The 24,828-nt window shown below is 43.5% G+C and overlaps 1 protein-coding gene across 4 annotated transcripts in view; it reads right to left on the reverse strand.

Annotated features, from left to right (window-relative positions):
* The window catches only part of KALRN (kalirin RhoGEF kinase), a 1,310,049-nt gene that overhangs the window by 607,649 nt on the left and 677,572 nt on the right, over positions 1-24,828 (reverse strand). For all 4 annotated transcript variants that reach the window (XM_033944399.1, XM_033944394.1, XM_033944393.1 and 1 more), the window contains one exon: positions 9,633-9,755. In XM_033944399.1, coding sequence (XP_033800290.1) covers positions 9,633-9,755 — 123 coding nt within the window. The remainder of the gene's footprint in view (positions 1-9,632; positions 9,756-24,828) is intronic.

The raw sequence follows: 24,828 nt of genomic DNA on the forward strand, positions 1-24,828 counted from the left end.
CGTTTTGTTGACTGCCATCGGTGTTATGCCAGGAAATTCAAAACCGGGCCAGGACCAGGTTTTAGCATTGTGTTTCTGAATTCACAGAGCTAACCTCAGAACTTAAGCAACTATAGGGCACAACTTAAAGATAGGACTCATTTTTATGTGGTCTACCTGGCTGCTTAAATGCTGAACATCAGCACTTAAGTGGAACTTGGGAATTGTATACCACCATTTTGTATTTTGACAACCACACGCAAAGCTGTTTACATACAGGTACTTCAAGCATTTCCACTATCAGTTTTGCAACTTGCGATCTAATTAGGTGCTTGGGACCTGGGTTGGCCACTGTTGGAAACAGGATACTAGGCTTGATGGACCTTCGATCTGTCCCAGTATGGCAATTCTTATGTTCGTATCTGTCCCGGTGGGCTCATAATCTCTCTAATGTACCTGGGGTACTGAAGGATTACCATATGGCTCCAGAAAAAGGATGAGCCATCCGGGTTTTACTTCCATTGCTTTCAATGGAGCCATATGGTATATACTTATATGCTGTGTATTATTTCTCTCTTACATATTCTGGCTCAAACTTCTCACTGCTTTGCTTTGATCCCCGAAAACTTGCATAAACTGGTGTTCAGTTTTTTTGAATGTTTAGAGAGCGCCACCTGCAGCCCACAAAATGTAATACCACAGATTAATACAGAAAACATGCTCAGTCTCAAAGAACAATGTCCAAGACAGATAGCAAAACAGGCTGATTTTCAGCCTTTAGGAGCTTGATTGGAAATAAAGAGCCTTTACTGGTCACTTTGAAATTTTGACAGGGACTAGTTTTCTAAATACTACAATAAAATTGAAAAATAACATAAACCCCCTCTTTTACTAAGGTGCGCTGTGCTTTTCAGCGCGCAGTACATATTAGCATGCGTGAAACACTAACGTGTGCATGTTATCCTATGGACACGTTAGTGGTTAGCGCACGCGTTGATATAGCGCACGCTACACACACGTTAAAACACTTAGCGCACCTTAGTAAAAGAGGGCCAAAATCATAAATCTAGGCAAATAAATATTAGTCCAATATTTGAGGTCTACAATTTAGGTACATTTTCAGCTCATTCAGAAAGACAGCTGCCCTACGTTCTATCTCACAATTATTCAGTACCGACTCTCTGAAAATTCTCATTCATTCTCTCGTTATTTCGAAATTAGATTACTGTAACGCTTTGTTTAAGGGAATAGCACAAAAAGAAATCAAACGTCTACAGATTATACAAAACACAGCCATTAGGCTTATTTCAAAAGCTAACAAATTCGATCATATAACGCCTCTTCTTAAGGAAGCCCATTGGCTTCCAGTGGCCCACAGAATAATATACAAACTTTGCTTACTCACATTTAAATCTCTTCTATTCAAAACTCCGGCTTTTATTCATAAATTATTAATCCCTTACTTTAAGATCAGATGAACAGCATTTATTAACGATCCCCTCGCTAAAAATAATAAATACGCGCTGGCAGTATATTTTTTCAGTCACAGCTCCCCAAACCTGGAATTCTCTCCCCAATTATCTACGAGAAGAAATCAATTTAGAAAAATTCAAAAGTAAACTGAAAACTTTCCTTTTTAACGATGCCTTTGCAATTTAACACTATTGGTTTCTTTTAATAATATTTTTACAAGTCTTAGAACTAATCTTTTCTTCTCTCCACAACCTTTATTCAATTATCTCTATTTTTATCCCTTCCATATGTGTTTTCCCTTTTTGTCTCCCACTCTGCTTTAATATATTGTAATTTCTTCCCCTACCTATCCCTTCGTTTCCAGTTCGTGTCGTAATTGTCTGTGTCTCGTTAGTCTTTATCTATTTAAAAAAAATTTTTTATTGTAATTTTAATTACGTGTAAATCGCTTTGAATAATGACAAAGCGATTAATCAAATATATATTAAACTTGAAACTTGAAACTTATAATAATATGCAGATGTTTCATCCACTGATCTTTGTGCCCGATATTCAGCAACTGCATCTGTTTAGGTAAGAAATGTGCTAGGTAAGACCACTGAATGTGCAATCCTAAATTTAAACCCGTGAAGCCTCATTTTGCACAAGAGATGTAGGTAAGAAAAGGGACCTCCAGATCAGGTCCAGTTTATTTTACAAAAGTCTCATTAAACTTGGATCTTTTTGTAAAATATGTGGAACAATGTGCAGAATTGTATTGTAGCACCCCCATCTTACAAACTACATGAACCAAAAAAGAGCAGTTTCATGGTGATACAGTTACAACTTAAATGCTAACAAATCCGTATATGCACAAAACTACTTAATGTGTTTAGCATAAGAACATAAGAATAGCCTTACTGGGTCAGACCAACGGTCCATTGAGCCCAGTAGCCCGTTCTCACGGTGGCCAATCCAAGTCCCTAGTACCTGGCCAAAACCCGAGAAGTAGCAACATTCCAGCATCTCAAAGAATAGCAAGATTCCGGAGCCCCAATGAGAGCAACATTCCAGAGCTGAGATTGTAATGTCATAATGCCTCAATCCACAGTGCCTCAGAGCCAACCTCATCAGTGATGTTACAATGGCTCGACTGTCCTATACTTGGTACACGTAAGAGCATAAGAACAGCCATACTGGGTCAGACCAAAGGTCCATCAAGCTCAGTAGCCCGTTCTCAAGGTGGCCAATCCAGGTCCCTAGTACCTGGCCAAAACCCGAGAAATAGCAACATTCCAGCATCTCAAAGAATAGCAAGATTCCACAACTCCAATGAGAGCAACATTCCAGAGCTGAGACTGTGATGTCATAATGCCTCAATCCACAGTGCCTCAGAGCCAACCTCATCAGTGATGTTACAATGGCTCGACTGTCCTATACTTGGTACACGTAAGAGCATAAGAACAGCCATACTGGGTCAGACCAAAGGTCCATCAAGCTCAGTAGCCCGTTCTCAAGGTGGCCAATCCAGGTCCCTAGTACCTGGCCAAATCCCAAAGAGTAGCACCATTCCATACAGAATCTCAAAGAATAGCAAGAATAGCAGAATTCCAGAGAGTAGCAAGATTCTAGAATCCCAAGGAGAAGCAACATTCCATGCTGCCGATCCAGGGCAAGCAGTGGCTTCCCCCATGTCTTTCTCAATAATAGACCATGGACTTTTCCTCCAGGTACTTGTCCAAACCTTTCTTAAAACCAGCTGTGCTATCCGCTCTTACCACATCCTCTGGCAACGAGTTCCAGAGCTTAACTGTTCTCTGAGTGAAAAAGTATTTCCTCCTATTGGTTTTAAAAGTATTTCCCTGTAACTTCATCGAGTGTCCCCTAGTCTTTGTAATTTTTGATGGAGTGAAAAATCGATCCACTTGTACCCGTTCTTCTTCATTGTTTAAGACTTAAGTGCTTTGGACTATTGATCTCTTAGGACTATGACTTCAACTGCAGATAGGACTGAACTTAGGTGCCTTAGGATAATCAGCTTTTTTGAGCATCTAAATTTGTGCTGTGCAAAATTTGCAATTAAAATTCATTCATCAGCCGATGTACTTATGCTGGCCAGACCTCCTCCTCTCCCCCCACACTTGATCTTACTTCAGCACAATTCTCCTCATTCATATTCATGCTGTACAGATAGACAAGAAAGAAAAGAGACAGCTTCTGGTGATCTGTAACCTATTGCTAAAATTGTCTGTAGTACCAGAAGATTGGAGAGTGGCTAATGTTATGCTGATTTTTAAAAATGGTTCCAGGGGTGATCCAGGAAATTAGAGACCCGTGAGCCTGACTTCAGTGCCAGGAAAAATAGTTGAAACCTTTGTAAAATTAAAATTACAGAACACTTACCCCCTCTTCTATTAAACGGCGCTAGCGGTTTTTAGCACAGAGAGCCGCACTGAATGGCCCGTGCTGCTCCCGACACTCATAGGAACTCTATGAGCGTCGGGAGCAGCACAGGCCATTCAGCGAGGCTCCCTGCGCTAGAAACTGCTAGCGCAGTTTAATAGAAGAGGGGGGGTTAGACAAACATGGTTTAATGGGACAGAGAGAGCACAGGTCCAATTTGCTCGACTTCTTACCTCACGGGCCTGTGGTAAAAAAGCCCTAAATTTGCAGAAGACATTAAACTGTTCAAAGTTGTTAAAACATGGAGACTGTGAAAAATTGCAGGCAGACCTTAGAAAACTGGAAGATTGGTAGATTTGTTCATAGAGAACCAATCAGTACACTGTACACCGCTTAGGTTGAAGCAGATTTTAAGTAAATTAAACTAAACCAATGTCTTTAAGATGCAGGAGTGGCCTAGTGGTTAGGGCAAAGAGCAATACAGAGTTATTAATACTGGCATGATTATGCCACAATCAATCACCCTACTTATGTTACTGTCATATTGATCATCTCTTTTGTAAACCGCATAGAACCAAAAGGCTTTTGCGGTATATACAAGTGTTATGTTATGTTATATGCACACATTTACCAAATCAATCATCCTACATATATACACATATAATACTAGGTTTACTATTGCAGCTAAAAACACTATATTAAAACTATCCTTCCCTTCGACAAAAGGTATATCCCATGCTGGAAAACTAGGGACATCCCTCCCCTTTAGAATCACCGAGCTCTGGAACAACCTTACATCCCCTCTCCGAAATTCGAGCTCCTTACAACTCTTCCGAAAACATCTGAAAACTTGGCTTTTCTCAAAAATGTAACACCTCCCCCCTCTCTGGCACCCAAAACCCCCCTTTTTCTCCTTTACTCTTAACCCACAACCATCCTTTGGAGTTCCATTTTATCTTAGTCCTGTAAACCGTGCCGAGCTCTACGATCGTGGAGAAGATGCGGTATACAAACCTAAGGTTTAGTTTAGTTTAGTTTAGTATATTTACACACCTCCTAAGGAGGTTGTCCATTTCAACTAACTATAATCTATTTACATGCATCCCTGAAAGTTCTAGTTTCCTCTCTCTGTCAAGTTCACAGAGGCATACCACGACTCTCATTCAAGCAAGAGTACACTTCAAATTCCACTGCCTACTATTTAAAGCCATAAACGGTGACAGCCCAACCTACTGGAACAACCGACTAACTCGATCCACCTCAACCAGACATAGGAGAACCCACACACCATTCATACACCCGCCAACCAAAAATGTCAAACGAAGAAAAATGTATGACAACCTACTGGCCACCAGAGCAGCAAAACTGGACAGACAGTTCACTGATCTGCTATTTTCGAACACAGACTACAAAACCTTCAAAAAAGAAACAAAAACCCTACTCTTCAAAAAACACATAAAACCTATATAACAAAAACAGCTCCTCCCAAGCATCACCTACGTTACAATCTACTTCTTAGCAAATCAAAAATGCTCAAAACCACTCCTTATGTATCTCCTAATATCTTGACAATTCTCATGGAATCCACTTTATGTATTCTGTATCATCTTGACAATCGTATGTAATCCGCCTTGAACCGCAAGGTAATGGTGGAATAGAAATCACTAATATAATGTAATGTAAGTTCTTAATTTCAGCTGAAGTAGTCTGAGAAAAGGACAGTCTTTATCCCTTTCTTGAATATTCCGGCATCTTCTTCTAGTTCCTAAATGCAGTATGTAAATTGCACACATCACATGTGCGCATATAAGTAGGACCACAGAAAGGCGGGATGTCAAATCCATTGTAACACCATTACATTACATTTCTAGACCCCCAAACCTTACGGATCAATGTGGTTCACAAAAAAAATAGAAATCTGGACATTCCCAGTGAACTACAAAGTAGACATCAATCAATTCAAGCCTCTAAAAATTTCACGAACAAGACTGATTTCAGTAACTTTTTGGAATGCCAAATAAAGAACGTAACTCCTTATCCCAGCTGGCTGCCTGAAAAGCAATTAGACGTTGCTGGAACTTCTTATAAACTCAACCTCGAACTGGGGGGGGGAGGGACAAATAAAGCAGTATTATGTAAATAAAGTAAATAATTCTAACAGGTACTCAGGTGCTTGACTATATAAGGCTTTATAACAGAGTGTTCCCAGTTTGAACTTCACCACCACTGAGCTCCATGTATTTCAGGACAGAGTCCATGTATTGTAACGTCTCACAGAAGCTCTTTATAACTCTGTACAAACGTAAGGAAGTTCTTCTTTACCCAGAGAGTGGTGGAAAACTGGAACGCTCTTCCGGAGGCAATTATAGGGGAAAACATCCTCCAGGGATTGAAGACAAAGTTAGACAAGTTAGTCTCAGTTAGGCCACTGGTCTTTGACCTAAGGGCCACCGCGGGAGCGGACTGCTGGGCACGATGGACCACTGGTCTGACCCAGCAGCGGCAATTCTTATGTTCTTATGTATTAGAGAATGTCAAGTTAGTAGTTAAAGACCTAAGTCACTGTAAAACTAGAATTCTCACTGTGCAGCATTTCTCAGTCAAAACACCTAAACACGACAAAGACCATTAAAGGGCCCCTTTGCTGTAGCTATCAGGCCCACAGGTGTGGACAAACATCATTTTAGTATAGTGTCCTGAGAGTAAAGAAGGACAAGAGAAGAAAATCCAACTGGTCTGCAGTAAAATTGCGATAAACCGAACACAAAGAAAGGTCCTGCAGACGAATGTACAGGATACAGGCAAATTTAATGTAGAACTAACAAACAGATTTTTGCGTACAAATGAAGCACTATTTACAGAATGTGGGACCCAACACGGTCCGTGTTTCGATCAACACGTCTTCGTCAGGACCCCTGTTTGTTAGTTCTGAGACTGAAGAAGCCCATTAGCAATTAAAACAGCGGGCCAAGGACCAAATCCCGCTTCTGCCACCGTTACAGCGGGCAAGCCACTTCACTGCTCGTTACCTCAGATACAAACTTAGGGAAAGATTTACTGCTCTGCACGAATATGAGTTGTTATTGTGTTATTAATGTGAGTTATTAGTAAACTAGTGTTTAAGCCTGTTACATTAACAGGTGCTAGAATATATGTATGTCTGTCTTTCTTTCTTTCTGTGTCTCTCCCTGCCCCTGTCTCTTTCTTCCTTTCTTTCTGTCTCTCTCCCTCCCGCTGTCTATCTTTCTTTCTTTCTATCTCTCTCCCTCCCGCTGTCTGTCTTTCTTTCTTTCTGTCTGTCTCTCTCCCTGGCCCCTTTTGTCTGTCTGTCTTTCTTTATGTCTGTTTCTCTAGCCCCCTGTCTGTCTGTCTTTCTTTCTTTCTGTCTCTCTCCTTGCCCGCTGTCTTTCTGTGTGTCTGTCTTTCGTTATCGTGCGCTGCCTGCCTGTCTTTCTGTCTCTCTCCATGGCCCTCTTATGTCTCCCCCCCAAAGCAAACCAAGATTGCTCCCTGGCCCCCTTTCCCTCTCCCCCCCCCACTTCCTTGTGCAGCAGCAGCATTCCCCCCTTCCCTGTGCAGCAGCAGCAGCATTTCCCCCCTTCCCTGTGCAGCAGCAGCATTTCCCCCCCTTCCCTGTACACCCACCTCTTGCCTGCTCCCCCTGTCCTGAAGTAGCCCTTCTCCCTTCCTTTTACCTCCCCCCATCCAGCAGCAACCCTTCCCTGCCCCCCCTGTCCTGTAGTAGGCCAGCCATCAGTGGCGTTTCTCATCCCCCCCTCCCCTCTCTTCCCGGGTCTCACATGGTCAGCAATGGGTAAAATTAGCATTGCAGGCTCCTCTTATGCACTGCAAATCAAACCGTCACATACTCCACCGCCGCACATGCGCCGCTTATAGAACACGGCCACGGAAGCAGAAATCATGGCGGCAGGGATCACGCCATTTCAACTATGCATACACTGGTAAGGGTTTTATTATATTAGATAGACCCTTGTTATAATGTACATTAACGCACATTTAGTCCTAATGGGTGGTAAACCCTCTGGGAGAGTGAAACACCTAAAATGTAAGTTGCCTGGAGCTGGGGGTATGGAAAACTGAATAATCCAATCCAAATTTCTTCCGCTTTAGTCGGTGAAATACCAAATCTTGGATTCCCTCATTTTGCCACAGTTTCTAAGAACTAACCTCAGTGAACAAGTTATGCTTGTTTTGTCTTACACAGGTATCGAGTGCTGTATTTTATAGCGCTATATGCTGGGCACTTAGCATTGCTCTTCAAACTCTTCATCCTTTTTGTAGTTGTGCCCTCCCAGTTCAAGTTTTGTTTCCTCCAAAGCACTTTGTTCTAAAAAGTATCTGGTTTATCAAGACTGCCTGAGTCATTATGTCAGGCTCCATCTCTAGCAGTATTCAAATCCAAGCTAAAAGCTCACTTTTTCACGGTTGCTTTTAACTCCTAATAGACAAATTTTTCACCCCGTCTCCGCAGGAACTCATTTTCCCGTCCCATCCCCACAAGTTATTTTCCTGTCCCTGCCCCGTTCCTGCAAGCTCCTTCCTCATTTGCACAAACCTCAAACCCTTTAAAATCCTAAGTAGCAACATTCTAGAGTTCAGATTGTGATGTCATAATGCCTCATTCCACCAATGCCTAAGCTCCGTCCTCATCTGGCCAAGCCTCAAACACTTTAGAATCCTAAGTAGCAACATTCTAGAGCTCAGATTGTGATGTCATAATGCCTCATTCCACCAATGCCTAAGCTCCTTCCTCATCTGCACAAGCCTCAAACACTTTAAAATCATAAGTAGCAACATTCTAGAGTTCAGATTGTGATGTCATAATGCCTCATTCCACCAATGCCTAAGCTCCTTCCTCATCTGCACAAGCCTCAAACACTTTAAAATCATAAGTGTCCGAGGCTTGGGCAGTTAAGGCAGAGCTTACAGAAAAGGGGCAGGGACAGCGACAAAACTCATGGTGACGGGATGGGGAAATTGAGTCCCTGCAGGGACGGGGAAAAATTTGTCCCTGTGTCATTCTCTACACTGCACCACTCTAGAAATCAAAATGTAGTAAAAAATTGAGCTGAGTAAAGGACATTCAAGCCATTGTGACATCATTGATGAGGTTGGCTCTTAAGCATTGGTGGAATGAGGCATTATGATGTCACAGTAGCAGCTCTGGTTATCAGAGGCTGAAGCTTTTCACACTATTTATTTAATTTTCCATACTGTTCTCCCAAGTAGAGAATGACACAGGGACACATTTTCCCTGTCCCCTCGGGAACTCATTTTCCCGTCCCATCCCCTCGTGTTCTTTTCCTGACCCTGCCCCATTCCTGCAAGCTCCGTCCTCATCTGCACAAGGCTCAAACACTTTAAAATCATAAGTGTTCGAGGTTTGTGAGGTTAAGGCAGAGCTTACAGGAATGATGCAGGGACAGTGACAAAACATGCAGAGATGAGACGGGGAAATTAAGTTCCTGCAAGGATGGGGAGAAATTTGTCCCCATGTCATTCTCTAACTCCTAACTCCCACTCGCCATAAGATACCTACGTCCATCTTATTATTCTCTCTGCAAGAAACTCCCCAACCTCTATATGTCCTGCTTGTCTGTCTAAATGAGATTGTAAGCTCTTCTGAGCAGGGACCCTCTACTAAATGCACATGTACAGCGCTGCGTACGTCTTTCAGCGCTACAGAAATGATAAATAGGCATAGTAGCAGACGAAGAGTCTTTCTGATGCTGATATGGGAGACCGTTACTGATGCAAGATGCAACTGGGCCTCTTACCTGTGCAACCTCTTCAAAATCATCGTGTCTTTTCTGAAGGGCTCGAGCTCGATGAAGGGATTTTCCCACTCCCGTGTGTTTACTCAGAAAAGCTTCTCCGTGGTTCTCAATCCAGTCCAGGACCTGCATGAAGAAGAATGAACATCAGCTGACATGCAAAAAACAAAACAAAACATGAAGCTAACTAGGAACCAGGTGAAATCCCAAAACACCCTTCTCCTTACCAAAGCAAACACATCTCTACAGGTACAAACTGAGTTTATAATCGTAGGGTTATTCTATGCAATATGCAAACGGAACCTTTGTCCGAGATCAATAAAAGTATGGATGACAAACAGATTTAGGGGCCATTTTACTAAACCATGTGAAATGCTAACACTCACTTTAATGTGGAAAAAAATGCCTTGAAACCTCTTGTAGTAATTTGCCTCGCAGTGTCTGCTAATGGCGCACTATTCATTTATTCTTTTTGTTATTTATTCAGGAGGGTAGGAAAGTGCTATCCGGCTGGTGTGTATGCATTACACAACTGTTACAGAACTGCCAGGCGTATCTTTAATTTCAGATGTATAGTGCTTTATGGTAGTCATTTTGGAAGCCCTACTCATCTTTTAGACATGAATAAACCCCAATTTAAGAAGAAAATGATCAACACTGCCAGAGGTTGTGGTAAGTATACAGTAAACGGATCTTTCTACATAGAATCCAACCCAATACATAAAAGTTACAAACTAATAGGGTTACCGGATGTTAGAGAATCTATGCATATAATTAAAAATGGCTTCCACATGCTTATCAGTTGATAAATCAATTTAATTATTCCATTTCAAATCATTGCTTACTCTTATTATAAAAAGTATTTCTTAATATCTTAGGTGATAAACTAGGAGGAGAGTATATCATATATTGTTGATAATTCTCAGTGCATTAGACCTCACATAACATACGTTATCCCAAGTCCACATTCTGTTCTCAATGTATAATCATTTATACCATATCCTACGTCCCTTCCCTTAATCCTTTGAAACTCCTTTGTGGTAAGAGCAGATAGCGTAGCTGGTTTAAAGAAAGGTTTGGACAATTTCCTGGAGGGAAAGTCCATAGTCTGCTATTGAGATAGACATGGGGGAAGCCACTGCTTGCCCTGGATCGGCAGCATAGAATGTTGCTACTCTTTGGGGTTCTAGAATCTTATTACTCTCTGGGATTCCGGAATCTTGCTATTCTTTGAGATTCTGTATGGAATGTTGTTACTCTTTAGGATTCTGGAATCTTGCTATTCTTTGAGATTCTGAATGGACTCTTGATAATCCTTGGGGTTCCGGAATGTTGCTACTTTTGGGGGGTTTGCCAGGTATTAGTGACATGGATTGGCCACTGTGAAGACCATTGGTCTGACTAGGTAAGGCTATTCTTATATTCTTAACATGGGCTACTGTTTAGACGGGTTATTTTACAGTTAACCCAGTTTTTGTTAACTAGGTCTTGTTGCATAACATGGAACTTGTGCTATAATAGTACAAGTTAGTGGTAAAATGACATGTCTTGGGGGAAGTTATAGAATTCCTAGGAACGTCGGAGATTTTACCGCAGCGGCTGGCGATAAAAACCCTAACGCGGCTTGATAAAAGGGGGCCTAAATTTTCAAAAGGTCTACCCCTGAATATCTGGTGGAGATTTTTTTTTTCCCTTCCTCAAATTATCCTCCCCTCCTTTTACTAAGGTTTCTACCGAGACCCGGAGTGCTAAATGGTAGAAACCTTTACCGTGGATTAGTAAAAGAGGGCCTTAATTAGATCTAAGGAGTCTTTTCTACTCCTTCAGTTAAAGGGGTATGTTTAAAAAAAGATTCTTGAACGTTCTTTGAATTTTCAAGCCAAAGAATTTTGGAATTCTTTGCCCCTTTGAATTAAAATCTCTAAAATCTTATTCTTTATTTTGTTGTTTGCTTAAGGCATTTTTATTTATAAAATATCTAGGTTATTTTTTATTTTTGATTAGCTTTTTTTCTTCTTTTGTAAGTCCAAGAAATGTCCTTATGCAATCTTATTGTGATCTGTTTTTACCTCTAGGGGGAGTTGGCAGACTATAACTGTAATTAGATTAGATTAGCACTGATATCGACCCCCATTTGTGTAAATGATAATATTTGGCCACAATGGCAGTAATTTTATAATCATTTTTTGTGTGGTTAAAACTGTATTTTAACATGCATATAAAAGCTTTTATGAAATTACTGCAGGGGTTATGCATGTAAAGTATGCATGGTGCCAAGACAGCACATATTTTTATGTGAGCAAAATATACACACATTCTCAGGCTGGTGCAACCAGTAAGCATGGTAAGTGTGGCTGAGCTTTGGTGGCACCAAAACCCACTGCATGGTTGTGCCAGGTTACTCTCCTTTTCCTTCCCTTCCCCAGCTCTTGTGGGTCTGGCATCTCAATCCATCGACCTTTCCCTCCTTGTCCAGAACATCTCTCTCATCTTACCCCCTCTCTCCAAGCCTAGCATCTCTTTCCTTCCTTGCCCTCCCTCCTTCTGAAGCAACTTCATGTTTCCTTGAGGGTAGGCTGATGCTGTTGGCATTGCTGATCCTGCGGGCAATGCAAAGGAAGCTTAACTGTGGAAAGAAGAAGGGAAGGGAGAGAGCGGTACCGGACTGTAATGGCAGTGGAGGGTGGGGAAGGACAAGGAGGGAAAGAGAGACTGCAACAGGGGGCAAAGAGGGAAAAAGGTGCTGACATTGGGGGAGGGGAAGAGAAGTGCTGGATGGGGGGGACAGAGAACGGAGAGATAGATTCAAAGGGTAAGGAAGGGTTTTGGTAGTGTGTTCAGAAAAGAAAGATCCGATTTTGGAGATACTCATATTATAGAGAAAGAAATAACAGGCTTTAGTGTTCTATTAGACCTGTGCAAAGAAAGAGAGAGAGGAGTCAAAGATGACTCCGAGGTTGCGAGCTGACGAGACAGGGAGGATATCCACAGAAATACAGAATGGGGGACGCTGTGATGGGCCTGGAGACTTGGCAGTGGGAGGTGTCAGCAACCAAAGCAGCAACAGTAGAAGGGAGGGAGGTAAAGAGATTTCAGACACGATGGCAGATAAAGGCCAAATGGCCCATCCAGTCTGCCCATTTGCAACATCCCATATTTCCTCCTCTCTTTTAAGAGATTCCACGTGCCTGTCCCATGCTTTCTTGAATTCAGACACCTGTCTTTGTCTCCATCACCTCTACCAGGAGCCTATTCCACGCATCTACCACACTTTCTGTAAAAAAAGTATTTCCTTATGTTACTCCAGAGCCTATCACCTCTTAACTTAATCCTATGCCCTCTCATTCCAGAGCTTCCTATCAAATGAAAGAGAGTGACCTCACGCCTATTTATGCCATGTAGGTATTTAAATTTCTCTATCATATCTCTCCTCATTCGCCTTTCCTCCAAAGTATACATATTGAGATCTTTAAGTCTGTCCCCATACGCCTTATGATGAAAACCATGCACCATTTCAGTAGTCTTCGTCTGGAACGACTCCATTCTGTTCATATCTTTTTGGAAAGTGCAGACTCCAGAATTACACTCAGTATTCTAAATGAGGTCTCACCAGAGACTTACACAGGGGCATCAATACCTCCTTTTTCCTACTGGTAATACCTCTTCCTATTCACCCTAGAATCCTTCTAACTTTTGTCATTCTCTTTTCAATCTGTTTGGCCACCTAAAGATCATCACATACTATAACACTCAAGTCCCACTCCTCTTTCATGCACAAAAGTTCTTCACCCCCTAAACTGTACCATTCCCGTAGGTTTTTGTAGCCCAAATGCATGATCTGGCCATTTAAATTGCTTGTCCAGGGCTAAGCAACAATATTCAGCAGCACTTAGTCAGGACTGTAAGAGCAACCCCTAACCAACAAGGTTAGGCATATGGCGACCATCTTGTCAGTTAGTGGTGATATTCAGCTACCTACATAAAGTTAGGACAGCCTTTTTTCTGTCCTAACTTTATGCTGTAAAAGTAACCAGCTGAATATTGGTCGGTACCTGGATATCTTCTGGGTAGTTGCTCTGTCTGTACCACCTCCCTGTCTCACTCCCCCTCCCACCCCCATAACAGAAATAATTATCCTGGCCCAATCCCCCCACTATGGAAGATACAAGATAGGCTTGGATCCTCTCCTCCCCTGGGCCTACCTTGCAGAATCCGTGGTGGTCCAAGGACATCCCTGCCCAGGACCCAGGACATTAGAAAATGGCTTCCACGACCTCTAGCATAGGGTTACCAGATGTCCAGGAAAACCAAGTCATGCCCTCTTTTTAGAGGACTGTCTGGATGCCCGGACGGACTTTCCAAAACCCAGCAATTTCTCCGGGTTTTGTAAAGCTACGACTGCATCTGGAGGGCCTCTGAGCATGCGCAAATGACATCATGCGTGTCCGCGCATGCTCGAAGGCCCTCGGACGCAGCCCGGAGGTCAAGAATGAAAATGCAAGGCTTTCTGGGGGCGTGGTAGGTTGCAGAATAGGGCGGGGCTGGAGGCAGAATGGGATGTGGCCATGCATCTAGGATTTTACAAATCAAAATATGGCAGCCTCTCAGTATTTCAATTGCTTGAAGTATCGCAAGACTGTTGCTAGAGGCAACGACAGCCTTCTTCTAGCAGCCTTGGACCTGGACAGGAGCAGTAGTGGGGGGTGGGGAATTGGCCAGAGAGTTATTTCTAATTTCTATTCTGAGGGGGGGGATCAAAATGGGGGGGGGGGGGAAGAGACAATACTGGCACAAATATCTTATGCTGGTGCTGGCTAATATTCAGCCTACCTGGACCCACATAAAGTGGGTGTGGACATGGGAGTGGCATGTATGGTTAATGGGCGTGTCTAGCAATCACGTACGACCTTATAAAACGCTGTCAGTTATAGGTGCGTGCATTGACACCAGCCACCGACACAACATAAATGCGTGTGCTTAAAGTTAGAAAACAAATAGGGATAAAACCTTGCCCGTGAGTCGCTAAGTGAAACACTACTGGGAAGCAGGAGAAATGGCCATTTAATAGGTTGGGCTGTGAGCCAGAACCATAACTCCTGCTGGCAGGCCAGAGCAAGCTCTCTCTTCTTAATAATTCAGACCACACTGGTTGTATGGACCAAAAAGCCAAGTTTATTTTTCTTCTCTCGGGAACAGGAAAGAATCACTTCTTGAATCTCATTCACAACCTTTGAAAATAACAAACTATTTACATCTCTTATATTTATTACAAGACCATGAGTTGTTATTTATTCTCATTTGTAGATGGTGGAGAATGCCAAAAGACAATCTCCCGCCTAAGACAGGATCTTTTATAAACTCTGATGTCGTCACGCACAATTTACTCTGCAAAGCCCATTCAGAGATCTCTGAGTTCCAGAAGGTGCTGGAACTAGGGTTACCAGATTTTCCAAACGGAAAATCCGGACCCCCTAGACCCGCTCAGTTCCTACCATCCTGCCGCGTTATGCCCCAGTCCCACCCTAGCCCCGCCCCCCCACTCTCGTCGGGCAGGAGGGCTTCGGCGCATGTGTGGATGCAACACGATGGCATCACACACAGGTGTGTGTGATGTCATCGCGTGGCTTCGGCGCATGCGTGGAGGCCTTCCTGCCCGACGGTGATTTGCTGGAAGCTTTTCAAAATCCAGACAACGTGCCGGGTTTTGAAAAGCCGTCCGGAAAAATCTGGACGTCTGGGTTGGTAACCCTAGAACTCAAAGGCTAGACTACTAACTGCCTTAGGGTTCATATTTCATCCACCTCTAAAAGAGAAAGGCAGGTTTCTATAGGCTGCACCCCTCAGATAACAATTACAGAGGCAGCATTCCGCAGGCTGTAAAATTAACACTTAACCTCTTCGCTTAACCCCACTATGAAATGTACATGCAGCCTTTTTTCATGAACTGCTTCTAACTGCTAGGGAAATTTTTTTGCATTTAAACTCACTACTTCCGGTGCATGAATTTAGCCCAGGCTACACTATAATAGCAATTATGTCTGAATTTCTAGTGCCTAACTTAGCAACCGTTACTGAATTATGTCTATATGTCTCCATACGGTGCTACATACAACCTGTTGCACTGGTGAACAGGCCACACCTTCATGTTCCTAAGTTCTTGTGGCACAGTGGTTATCGCTACAGCCTCAGCCCCCTGAGATTGTGAGTTCAAACCCTGTGCTGATCCCTGTGACCCTGAGCAAGTCACTTAACCCTCCCCTGCCCCAAGTACATTAGATAGATTGTGAGCCCACCGGGACAGAAAAGGAAAACGGTTGAAATACCTGTATGTAAAACCGCTTTGAATGTGGTTGTAAAACTATAAAAAGATGGTATACAAGTCTCAATCCCTTTCCCTGATGTCATAATGCCTCATTCCACCAATAAAAGCCAACCTTATCAGTGATGTCACAATGGCTTCATTCTTCTATACTTAGCTCACTTCTGAGATTGCATTGGAAGAGAGTGTGGCGCAGTGGTTAGAGCTGCAGCCTCAGCCCCCTGAGGTTGTGGGTTCAAACCCTGTGCTGATCCTTTTGACCCTGGGCAAGTCACTTAATCCCCGCATTGCCCCAGATACATTAGATAAATTGTGAGCCTACCAGGACAGAGAGGGAAAACGGTTAAAGTACCTGTATGTAAACTGCTTTGAGTGTGGTTGAAAAACTACAAAAAGACAATATACAAGGCCCAGTCCCTTTCCCTGATGTCATAATGCCTCATTCCACCAATAGAAGCCAGCCTCATCAGTGATGTCACAATGGCTTCATTGTTCTATACTTAGCTCACTTCTCAGATTGCATTGAATTGGAGGAGAGTGTGGCTTAGTGATCAGAGCTACAGCCTCAGCCCCCTGACTCTGGGCAAGTCACTTAACCCTCCTCTGCCCCAGGTACATTGTGAGCCCACCGGGACAGACAGGGAAAACGGTTGAAGTACCTGTATGTAAACCGCTTTGAGCGTGGTTGTAAAACTACAAAAAGGCGGTATATAAGTCCCAATCCCTTTTCCCTTTCCCCCTTTTTTCCTCTTCCGTTTTGCTCTTTCGCTTGCTGGAAGCAGCCCACTGCCTCCCAAAGCAGGTGAAGGCACCATTAAAGCATGTGTGGGCAGCACAGCTGAGGCACCAGCCCCCATTATAATATCCTCAGAGCATGAGATATAATGGACACACCAAGCACATTCCTTGCATGAAAAGAGATTGAGTCCAACAGCAGTGCAGAGTACAGAAAACGCCAGGTCTCACACTGGGCCGGATGATGTCTGTGCGGAAAATTAATTATTACACGAAGGTACGCTGTGGATAATAAGAATTATTACACCTTTGCCACAGAGATTTTGCTAGATAACCAAAAGAATGCTCTCTCTCTCTCTCTGTATATATACATGTATATACGGGGCAACACTTGAGCACATAAATGCAGGGAAAAGTACCACTTATACATGCAATATTTTAAGGGGGGTCAGGGCCAGATTAACCTTTGGACTAGGTGAGGCACTAGCCCAGGACTAAGGGAACTAAAATATCCAGCCTCAGACCTCAACCAGACCTTACCCAGCTTCTACTAGCAAACTGGGGAAGTCTGTCTCTTTCAAACTAACCCCCTCTTTAACTAAATATTAGCGCGAGCTAAATGCTAATGCGCCCATTATATTCATAGGAAACTCAATGAGTGTCGGAAGCAGTGCGGGCCATTCAGCACAGCTCTCTGCGCTTAAAAACGTTAGCGCGGTTTTGTAGAAGAGGGGATAAGTCTAGGTCCGGCCACATCTCACCTACCTCCCACCTTACCCACTCTTCCGAAAACCCTGTTCGATTATCGGTACTTGGACAACCTGTCTTTTTGATCATCCAAGTACCGATTTAGTCGGGTTTTTAGACTTTAAAAAAATAGTAATTATGAGCCCCTCAGTCTCTTGCTTTTTTTTTTTTTTTAATTGAAAAGCTTTTATTGAAAAACACTCCAAACAGTACAGAACAATTGCACATGAAATGCAAGAACAAAAATACATAGAGCTGAATATCACACTCCAAAATAGCACACAGAATTAAAATCAACAGCATAGACATGTGCAAGTCCTACAAACTAATAAGAACAATCCAAAATGCCCACCAAAGCACAGCCAATATCCCCCCTCCCACCCCCCAGGGACAAAACACAATACCTACAGCTCTCAATATGGTTGAGAGATAGTCAATTCCAAACAGATACCATAAATTGAAAAGGAATATGGTTATGGGATCCCCCCAATCATCGCCCATCTATTCCAACCCCAAGGCCAACTCAAAGCCCCTGACCACCCCTACCACAGACCCCCACAGAAGCCCGAAAATTGCGCCACACGTGAGCATAGCCATGTAGTTTACCATGCTGCAAGGCCGTTAAGTAATAAAGGTTCTGCCAATTAAGCAAACGTTGCTCCACCAGGGCCCACGTGGGAGAGAGCGCCTGATTCCACAAAGAGGCAATGGCCAATCGAGCAGCAGTGAATGCCAACTTACAAAACAAAGAGTCACCCCCAGCCAGTTCCAATTGATGCCAAAACAACAAGGCATGTCGCCAATCGGCCGGTATCTGGACATCTAAGATCCGGGACACCCGATCAAAGACCTCAGTCCAGAATCCACACACCTGCCCAGTCTCTTGCTTTTTTACCAAACTTTTAAACCACCCTCGTAGTTATGTTGCAAGAAAGTTGTAGAAAGTTCTTGGTTACTGGAAGGGGCCCTTTTACTAAGGCCTATTGTCAAAATTAGCACAAAAAGGGTAAGTTTCAAAATATCAATGTCCTGGTCACAAAAGCAAAGTTTGAGGGGGATGATAGCATGTGTTTCCATCACCCAAATCTTGTCTTTACACAAGATTTTTTGATCAAACTTTTGCATTCCAGGCTAATAAAATGAACACCTTTTGGAGTCCTCTAATTCCTCAAGCTCGGTCTTATCATTCTTTTAGAAAAGTATTGAAAACCTATTTGTTTGATAAATTCATATCTTGATCGTTTAGTACTGTATTTATGATATGTATATGCTATGTATTTATATGATTCGCTGACTCTTCAGCTTCTCTTGATGTAACCGCCTAGAACTCATTGGTATGGCGGTATGCATTATTATTATTATCTATACTTTTGTGGCATAGACAATTAAGAAAGAACACTTTTTATCCAGGAACATAAAAAAATAATAATAATCCATAAAATTCTGTTACATAGGGCTCCTTTTACTAAGGTGCGTTAGTACCTTAACGCATGGAGTCTTATACAGAGGCATCAATACCTCCTTTTTCCTACTGGCCATACCTCTCCCTATGCAACCTAGCATCTTTCTAGCTTTCAGTCACCTTTTCAACCTGGTTGGCCACCTTAAGATCATCGCATACAATCGCACCCAAGTCCCGCTCTTCTGTCATGCAAATAAGTTCTTCACCCCCTAAACTGTATTGTTCCCTCAGGTTTTTACAGCCCAAAGGCATGAACTTGCATTTCTTAGCATTAAATTTTAGCTGCCAAATTTCAGACCATTCTTTAAGCTTTGCCGGGTCTTTCATCGTGTGATTCACACCATCCGGCGTGTCTACTCGATTGCAGAAACAAGACTCTCTTCAATAGACTAAGGAGAAATTAATGGCAATCACGGAGAAAGTAACCTGCACTCAGTGGCAGCTACAACCCTAACCCTGAACTTGGTCAAGCCGGTTCTAGAAGAAAACATGTCCAACCACAATTTAAGCGCTTCTGTACCTTCCCTTATGAATAAAACATGGAGTAAAGGAGATTTATATTCTGAAACAGCCAACAGCCTAAAGAGGTATCCAGCACGATAAAGAGAGGAGATTGCAATATATCAGTGGATTAATTGTTTATGTCTATGTAACCTTGGGTTAACTTAGGAACATAAGAATTGCTGCTGCTGGGTCAGGCCAGTGGTCCATCGTGCCCAGCAGTCCGTTCACACGACGCTCCTTAGGTCAAAGACCAGAGCCCTAAGTCTAGCCTTATTTGCATACGTTCCGGTTCAGCAGGAACTTGTCTAACTTTGTCTTGAATCCCTGGAGGGTGTTTTCCCCTATGACAGACTCCGGAAGAGCGTTCCAGTTTTCTACCTCTCTCTGGGTGAAGAACTTCCTTACGTTTGTACAGAATCTATCCCCTTTCAACTTTATAGAGTGCCCTCTCTTTCTCTCTACCTTGGAGAGGGTGAACAACCTGACTTTATCTACTAAGTCTATTCCCTTCATTATCTTGAATGTTTCGATCATGTCCCCTCTCAGTCTCCTCTTTTCAAGGGAGAAGAGGCCCCAGTTTCTAATGTCTTCCTGTGAGCATTAGATGGGCTACACAGATATATTTTTATTTTATGGACTAGTTTGAGAGCAGAGCTGGTGAAACTAAGAAGCTGTTGGTTCTGGGCAGATTCAATGGGCCATGTTGGTCTTTTTCTACCAGGTACTTGTGACCTGGATTGGCTACTGTGGAAACAGGATACTGGGCTAGATGGATCATTGGTCAGAGCCAGTATGCTTATTCTTATATTCTTATGTGAGGACAATCAAGCCATTGTGACATCACTGATGAGGTTGGCTCTTAGGCATTGGTGGAATGAGGCATTATGAAGTCACAATCTCAGCTCTGGAATGTTGCTACTATTTGGGTGTCTGCCAGGTACTTGTGATCTGGACTGGCCACTTTGGAAACAGGATACTGGGCTAGATGGATGGGTCTGAGCTAGTATGGCTATTCATATATTCTTATGTGAGCCAAGTATAGGACAATCAAGCCATTGTGACATCACTGATGAGTTTGGCTCTTAGGCATTGGTGGAATGAGGCATTATGACATCATAATCTCAGCTCTGGAATGTTGCTACTATTTGGGTTTCTGCCAGTTACTTGTGACCTGGATTGGCCACTTTGGAAACAGGATTCTGAGTTAGATGGTTCATTGGTCTGACCCAATATGGCTATTCCTATATTCTTACGCCATCATCTACTATGTTGCTAAAGAGAAGAGGGTCGGGGCTAGCTAAACAGCTGACTGTTTTACTAATAACTGACTGAGATTGCCTGATAACTGAATATTGACTTGTACTCAACAATACTTTGAAGCTTCTGAAATGAGTCACCCTTTAAGGGGAGTACCTTAACCGTGACAGGCATCATCTTCGGCTTTATCATTACCCTTTGTAGACACAGGAGCAACTGTTGTTGCCATAGCAATTCCCCCCCCCCTAAAAAAAAACCACCCCAAACAATTTCCCTTGCTAAAATTGAAAATAAATTGCTCTACTTTATAATCAGGGGAAAATTGTAGCTTTTCACGTTTGCTTCACAGAGACCTGCTTTCTCCAGTCTTGCAGGTCACAAGCGCTGACAATTACTTTCTCAGCTGAATCTTTGATTTTCGCACTGCTTTTCACAGAACGCCACGGATTTACCGGAGGGGCTGGTCTTACAACGTCTGAACGTAATGCGCTCAATCTCTATGGTATTGATTTATGACAGTCGACATTTTCCTCGACAGATCTATGAGGCGCCCGCATCTAATCGCATTATCATTGTAATGCTTTCTCTGTTTGCAAACCTTTATTGGAGCAGCAGGGAAATAGTCCACGGGTCTTGCTCACAGCTGAATATGGGTTTGTCGGCCACCCTAAGGCAGAGAACCCCCCCTCCTCCAGGCAGTGAAGGGGGAGGGGAAGCATGGAATGGTTGTGGGACTCTGGTCCACATGTGTGTGGTCTTTGGCTCTATCGGTCCCCTGCTCCGAAACAGGAAATGGATGTCAGGGGGGGGGGGGCGGAGGCCGGTGGAGCCAACAGCCATACACATGCGGACCGCAGCCCTGCGACTATTTCTCCCCCCCCCCCCACACACACACACACTGTTCCTGGGGCAGACTATCCCCCACTGACCTACTTGATACGTTAGAGCTATTTGGTGGAACTATGTAAAATTCATTTTTTTTTAAAACCCAGAAACGGATGCCCCAAAACTTTTTTTTAATCTAATTTTGGACTTACAAGCACTATGAACACGATGGGGTTAATATTCCAAAGGGTTTCACTGGGCAGGAATGTCTCTAAACCCTGCTGAGCCAGCCTGTCCTGTAATATTCAGGTGCCAGTGGCGTAATGGGGGTGAGCAGCGCCCGGGGCGCTAGCGCCCCTCTCCCACCCTCTTCCCCGCTCCCCCTACCACACACACGTGCCCCTTCCCCGTACCTTTTTATGTTCGGCGCAAGCAGCCCCCAACTTGCTGCTCGCCTCGGTTTCGGCGCTCTCTCCGATGTCTCTTCCTAGGGGGCGGGCCCTGGAAATGATGTTAGAGAGAGCGCCGAAGCTGACGTTGCGCAGCATGTGCGTGGCTGTTCGTGCCAAAGTTTAAAAGGTACGGGGGAGAGGAGAAGGGGCACGCGAGCGCAGTGGGAAGAGTGGGAAGGGGGGGGTGGAGAGCTGGATGGGTGCCAGCGCCCCGAGGAAGACCGCGCCGGGGCGGACCGCCATCCCCTCCCCTTACCATGCCGCTGGGTAGTGCCACTGAATTCTGTCTAGTTAGTGCCAGGGCAGGGCTGGAGATCGGGCAAAGCTAGTACTTAACCCATTAGTGGTGATATTTAGTCGGCTGATCTGTTAAGTAAGCCAAAAGGCAGTCCTAACTTTATCTTCCAAGGTAATTGAGCACCTGCTGCCCAGTTAACTTCCGGGCAACCACCTGTACTTGGATATTCGGTGCCAGAGGACAGACTTGCAGTGTGGCAAGTAGGAAAGACGCTTGCAATCACGTTCCATGAGTTTGTATTTCTCTGCAGGTTCTAGCAAAGGCATGCCCAAGTTCAGTCCTCGAGGGCTACAGTGGATGTTGTGGATATTTCGATCTTTCTCATGCAAATTCCCTTAATGACTATGCATGAGAAAAATCTGAATGCCCACTGCGGCCCCGATGCGATACAAGTCGCCTAAAATATCCAGCGCCGACTACAGTGGTGCTAAGCGCGATTCTAGGAAAGTTAGGCACGCTGTACAGAACCGTCTACGTGGCATTAGGCGTCACGAAACGTCCCATCTTTTACATAGTAACATAGTAGATGACGGCAGATAAAGACCCGAATGGTCCATCCAGTCTGCCCAACCTGATTCAATTTAATTTTTATTTTACATTTTTTTTCTTCTTAGTTTCAAGTTTATTAGGATTTTATATACCGCCTATCAAGGTTATCTAAGCGGTTTTACAATCAAGTACTCAAGCATTTTTCCTCTCTGTCCCGGTGGGCTCACAATCTAGCTAACGTACCTAGGGCTATGGAGGACTGAGTGACTTGCCCAGGGTCACAAGGAGCAGCGCGGGGTTTGAACCCACAACCCCAGGGTGCTGAGGCTGTAGCTCCAACCACTGCGCCACACACTTAGCTATTTCTGGGCAAGAATCCAAAGCTCTACCCGGTACTGTGCTTGGGTTCCTACTGCTGAAATCTCCGTTAAAACCTACTCCAGCCCATCTACACCCTCCCAGCCATTGAAGCCCTCCCCTGCCCATCCTCCACCAAGCGGCCATACACAGACACAGACCGTGCAAGTCTGCCCAGTAACTGGCCTAGTTCAATATTTAATATTATTTTCTGATTCTAAATCTTCTGTGTTCATCCCACGCTTCTTTGAACTCAGTCACAGTTTTACTCTCCACCACCTCTCTCGGGAGCGCATTCCAGGCATCCACCACCCTCTCCGTAAAGTAGAATTTCCTAACATTGCCCCTGAATCTACCACCCCTCAACCTCAAATTATTTAGGCACATTGCGTTTAGGCACATCGCGTTTACGCCAGAGTTTTCTTGAGCTAAATGTGGGCGCCAACGTCGAAAGCAGACGCCCTGACTCAAAAACACACCCATGATCCGCCCCCTAACTATGCCCGCCTTTAGGTAGGCATTTTGGACTAGGTGCCTACTTTTTATAGAATTGCGTTTTTAGAGCCAGGCGCGTCTAACTTTCAACTAAGTTCAATTAACGGTAATTATGAAACTAATTATGAGGTAATTATGAAACTAACTAATAGCTGATTTAAAACAAATTCCAGAAGTTATTATTTCAGAAAATCAAAGCTAAAAAATTTGCCAATTATCATTGCTAATTAAGCTAGGCGTGCCGATGTAGGTGCCTATCTTTAGGTAGATTTTATAGAATTCAGGGGTGTATTCAGATCTCTCTCATGAATATTCATTAGGGATAGCCTGAAAACCTGGGCTGCTCGTAGCCCTTGAGGACAGTTCTAGGCAAAAAAAAAGGCAAAATACAAAGTGACTCAAACCTTTTCTGATCCTTCCCTTATGAATGAAATACAGGGTGAAGGAGATTTATATTATGAAACAGCCAACAGTCTAATGAGGTATCCAGCACGGTAAAGAGAGAAGAGTGCAATATATCAGTGAATTAATTGTTTACGTCTATGTAACCTTGGGTTAACTATGAGCATCAGACGGGCTCCACAGATATATTTTTATGGATTGGTTTGAGGGCAGAGCTGGTGAAACTAGGAAGCACTTGGCCCAAAATCTACTCAGTCAACAAGAGTCTCACAATCAATAAACAGTCCACACAATAAGGTTTGTGCCAAATCGAGAAGGATTTACTTGGAAATTTGATGCTTTAACAGGGGGTCACTTCCAACACACAAGTATTTTCACCCCCCTCATATATTGCAGGAAGGTTGCTCAGAGTAGACAGACACGAGATTCGTCTTCCCGTTCTATTTTCCTATTTATTTATTCATTCGGTTTTCTGTTCTCCCAGGGGGGCTCAGAACAGTTTTCAGGGGTGTCAAAGTCGATCCTCGAGGGCCGCAATCCAGTCGGGTTTTCAGGATTTCCCCAATGAATATGCATGAGATCTATGTGCATGCACTGCTTTCAATGCATATTCATTGGGGAAATTCTGAAAACCCGACTGGATTGCGGCCCTCGAGGACCGACTTCGACACCTGTGGTTTAGATGAATTTATTCAGGTACTCAAGCATTTCTCCCTGTCTGTCCCAACAGACTCACAATCTATCTAATGTACCTGGGCCAATGGGGGGATTAAGAAACTTGTATACCCCCCAAAAAATCTTCTATACAGGAATGAGAAAGAAAATCAAATCCAACTCCTATAACTTTCTCACTTATA

Source organism: Geotrypetes seraphini, chromosome 5, assembly GCF_902459505.1.
Source record: "Geotrypetes seraphini chromosome 5, aGeoSer1.1, whole genome shotgun sequence".
NCBI lineage: Eukaryota > Metazoa > Chordata > Amphibia > Gymnophiona > Dermophiidae > Geotrypetes > Geotrypetes seraphini.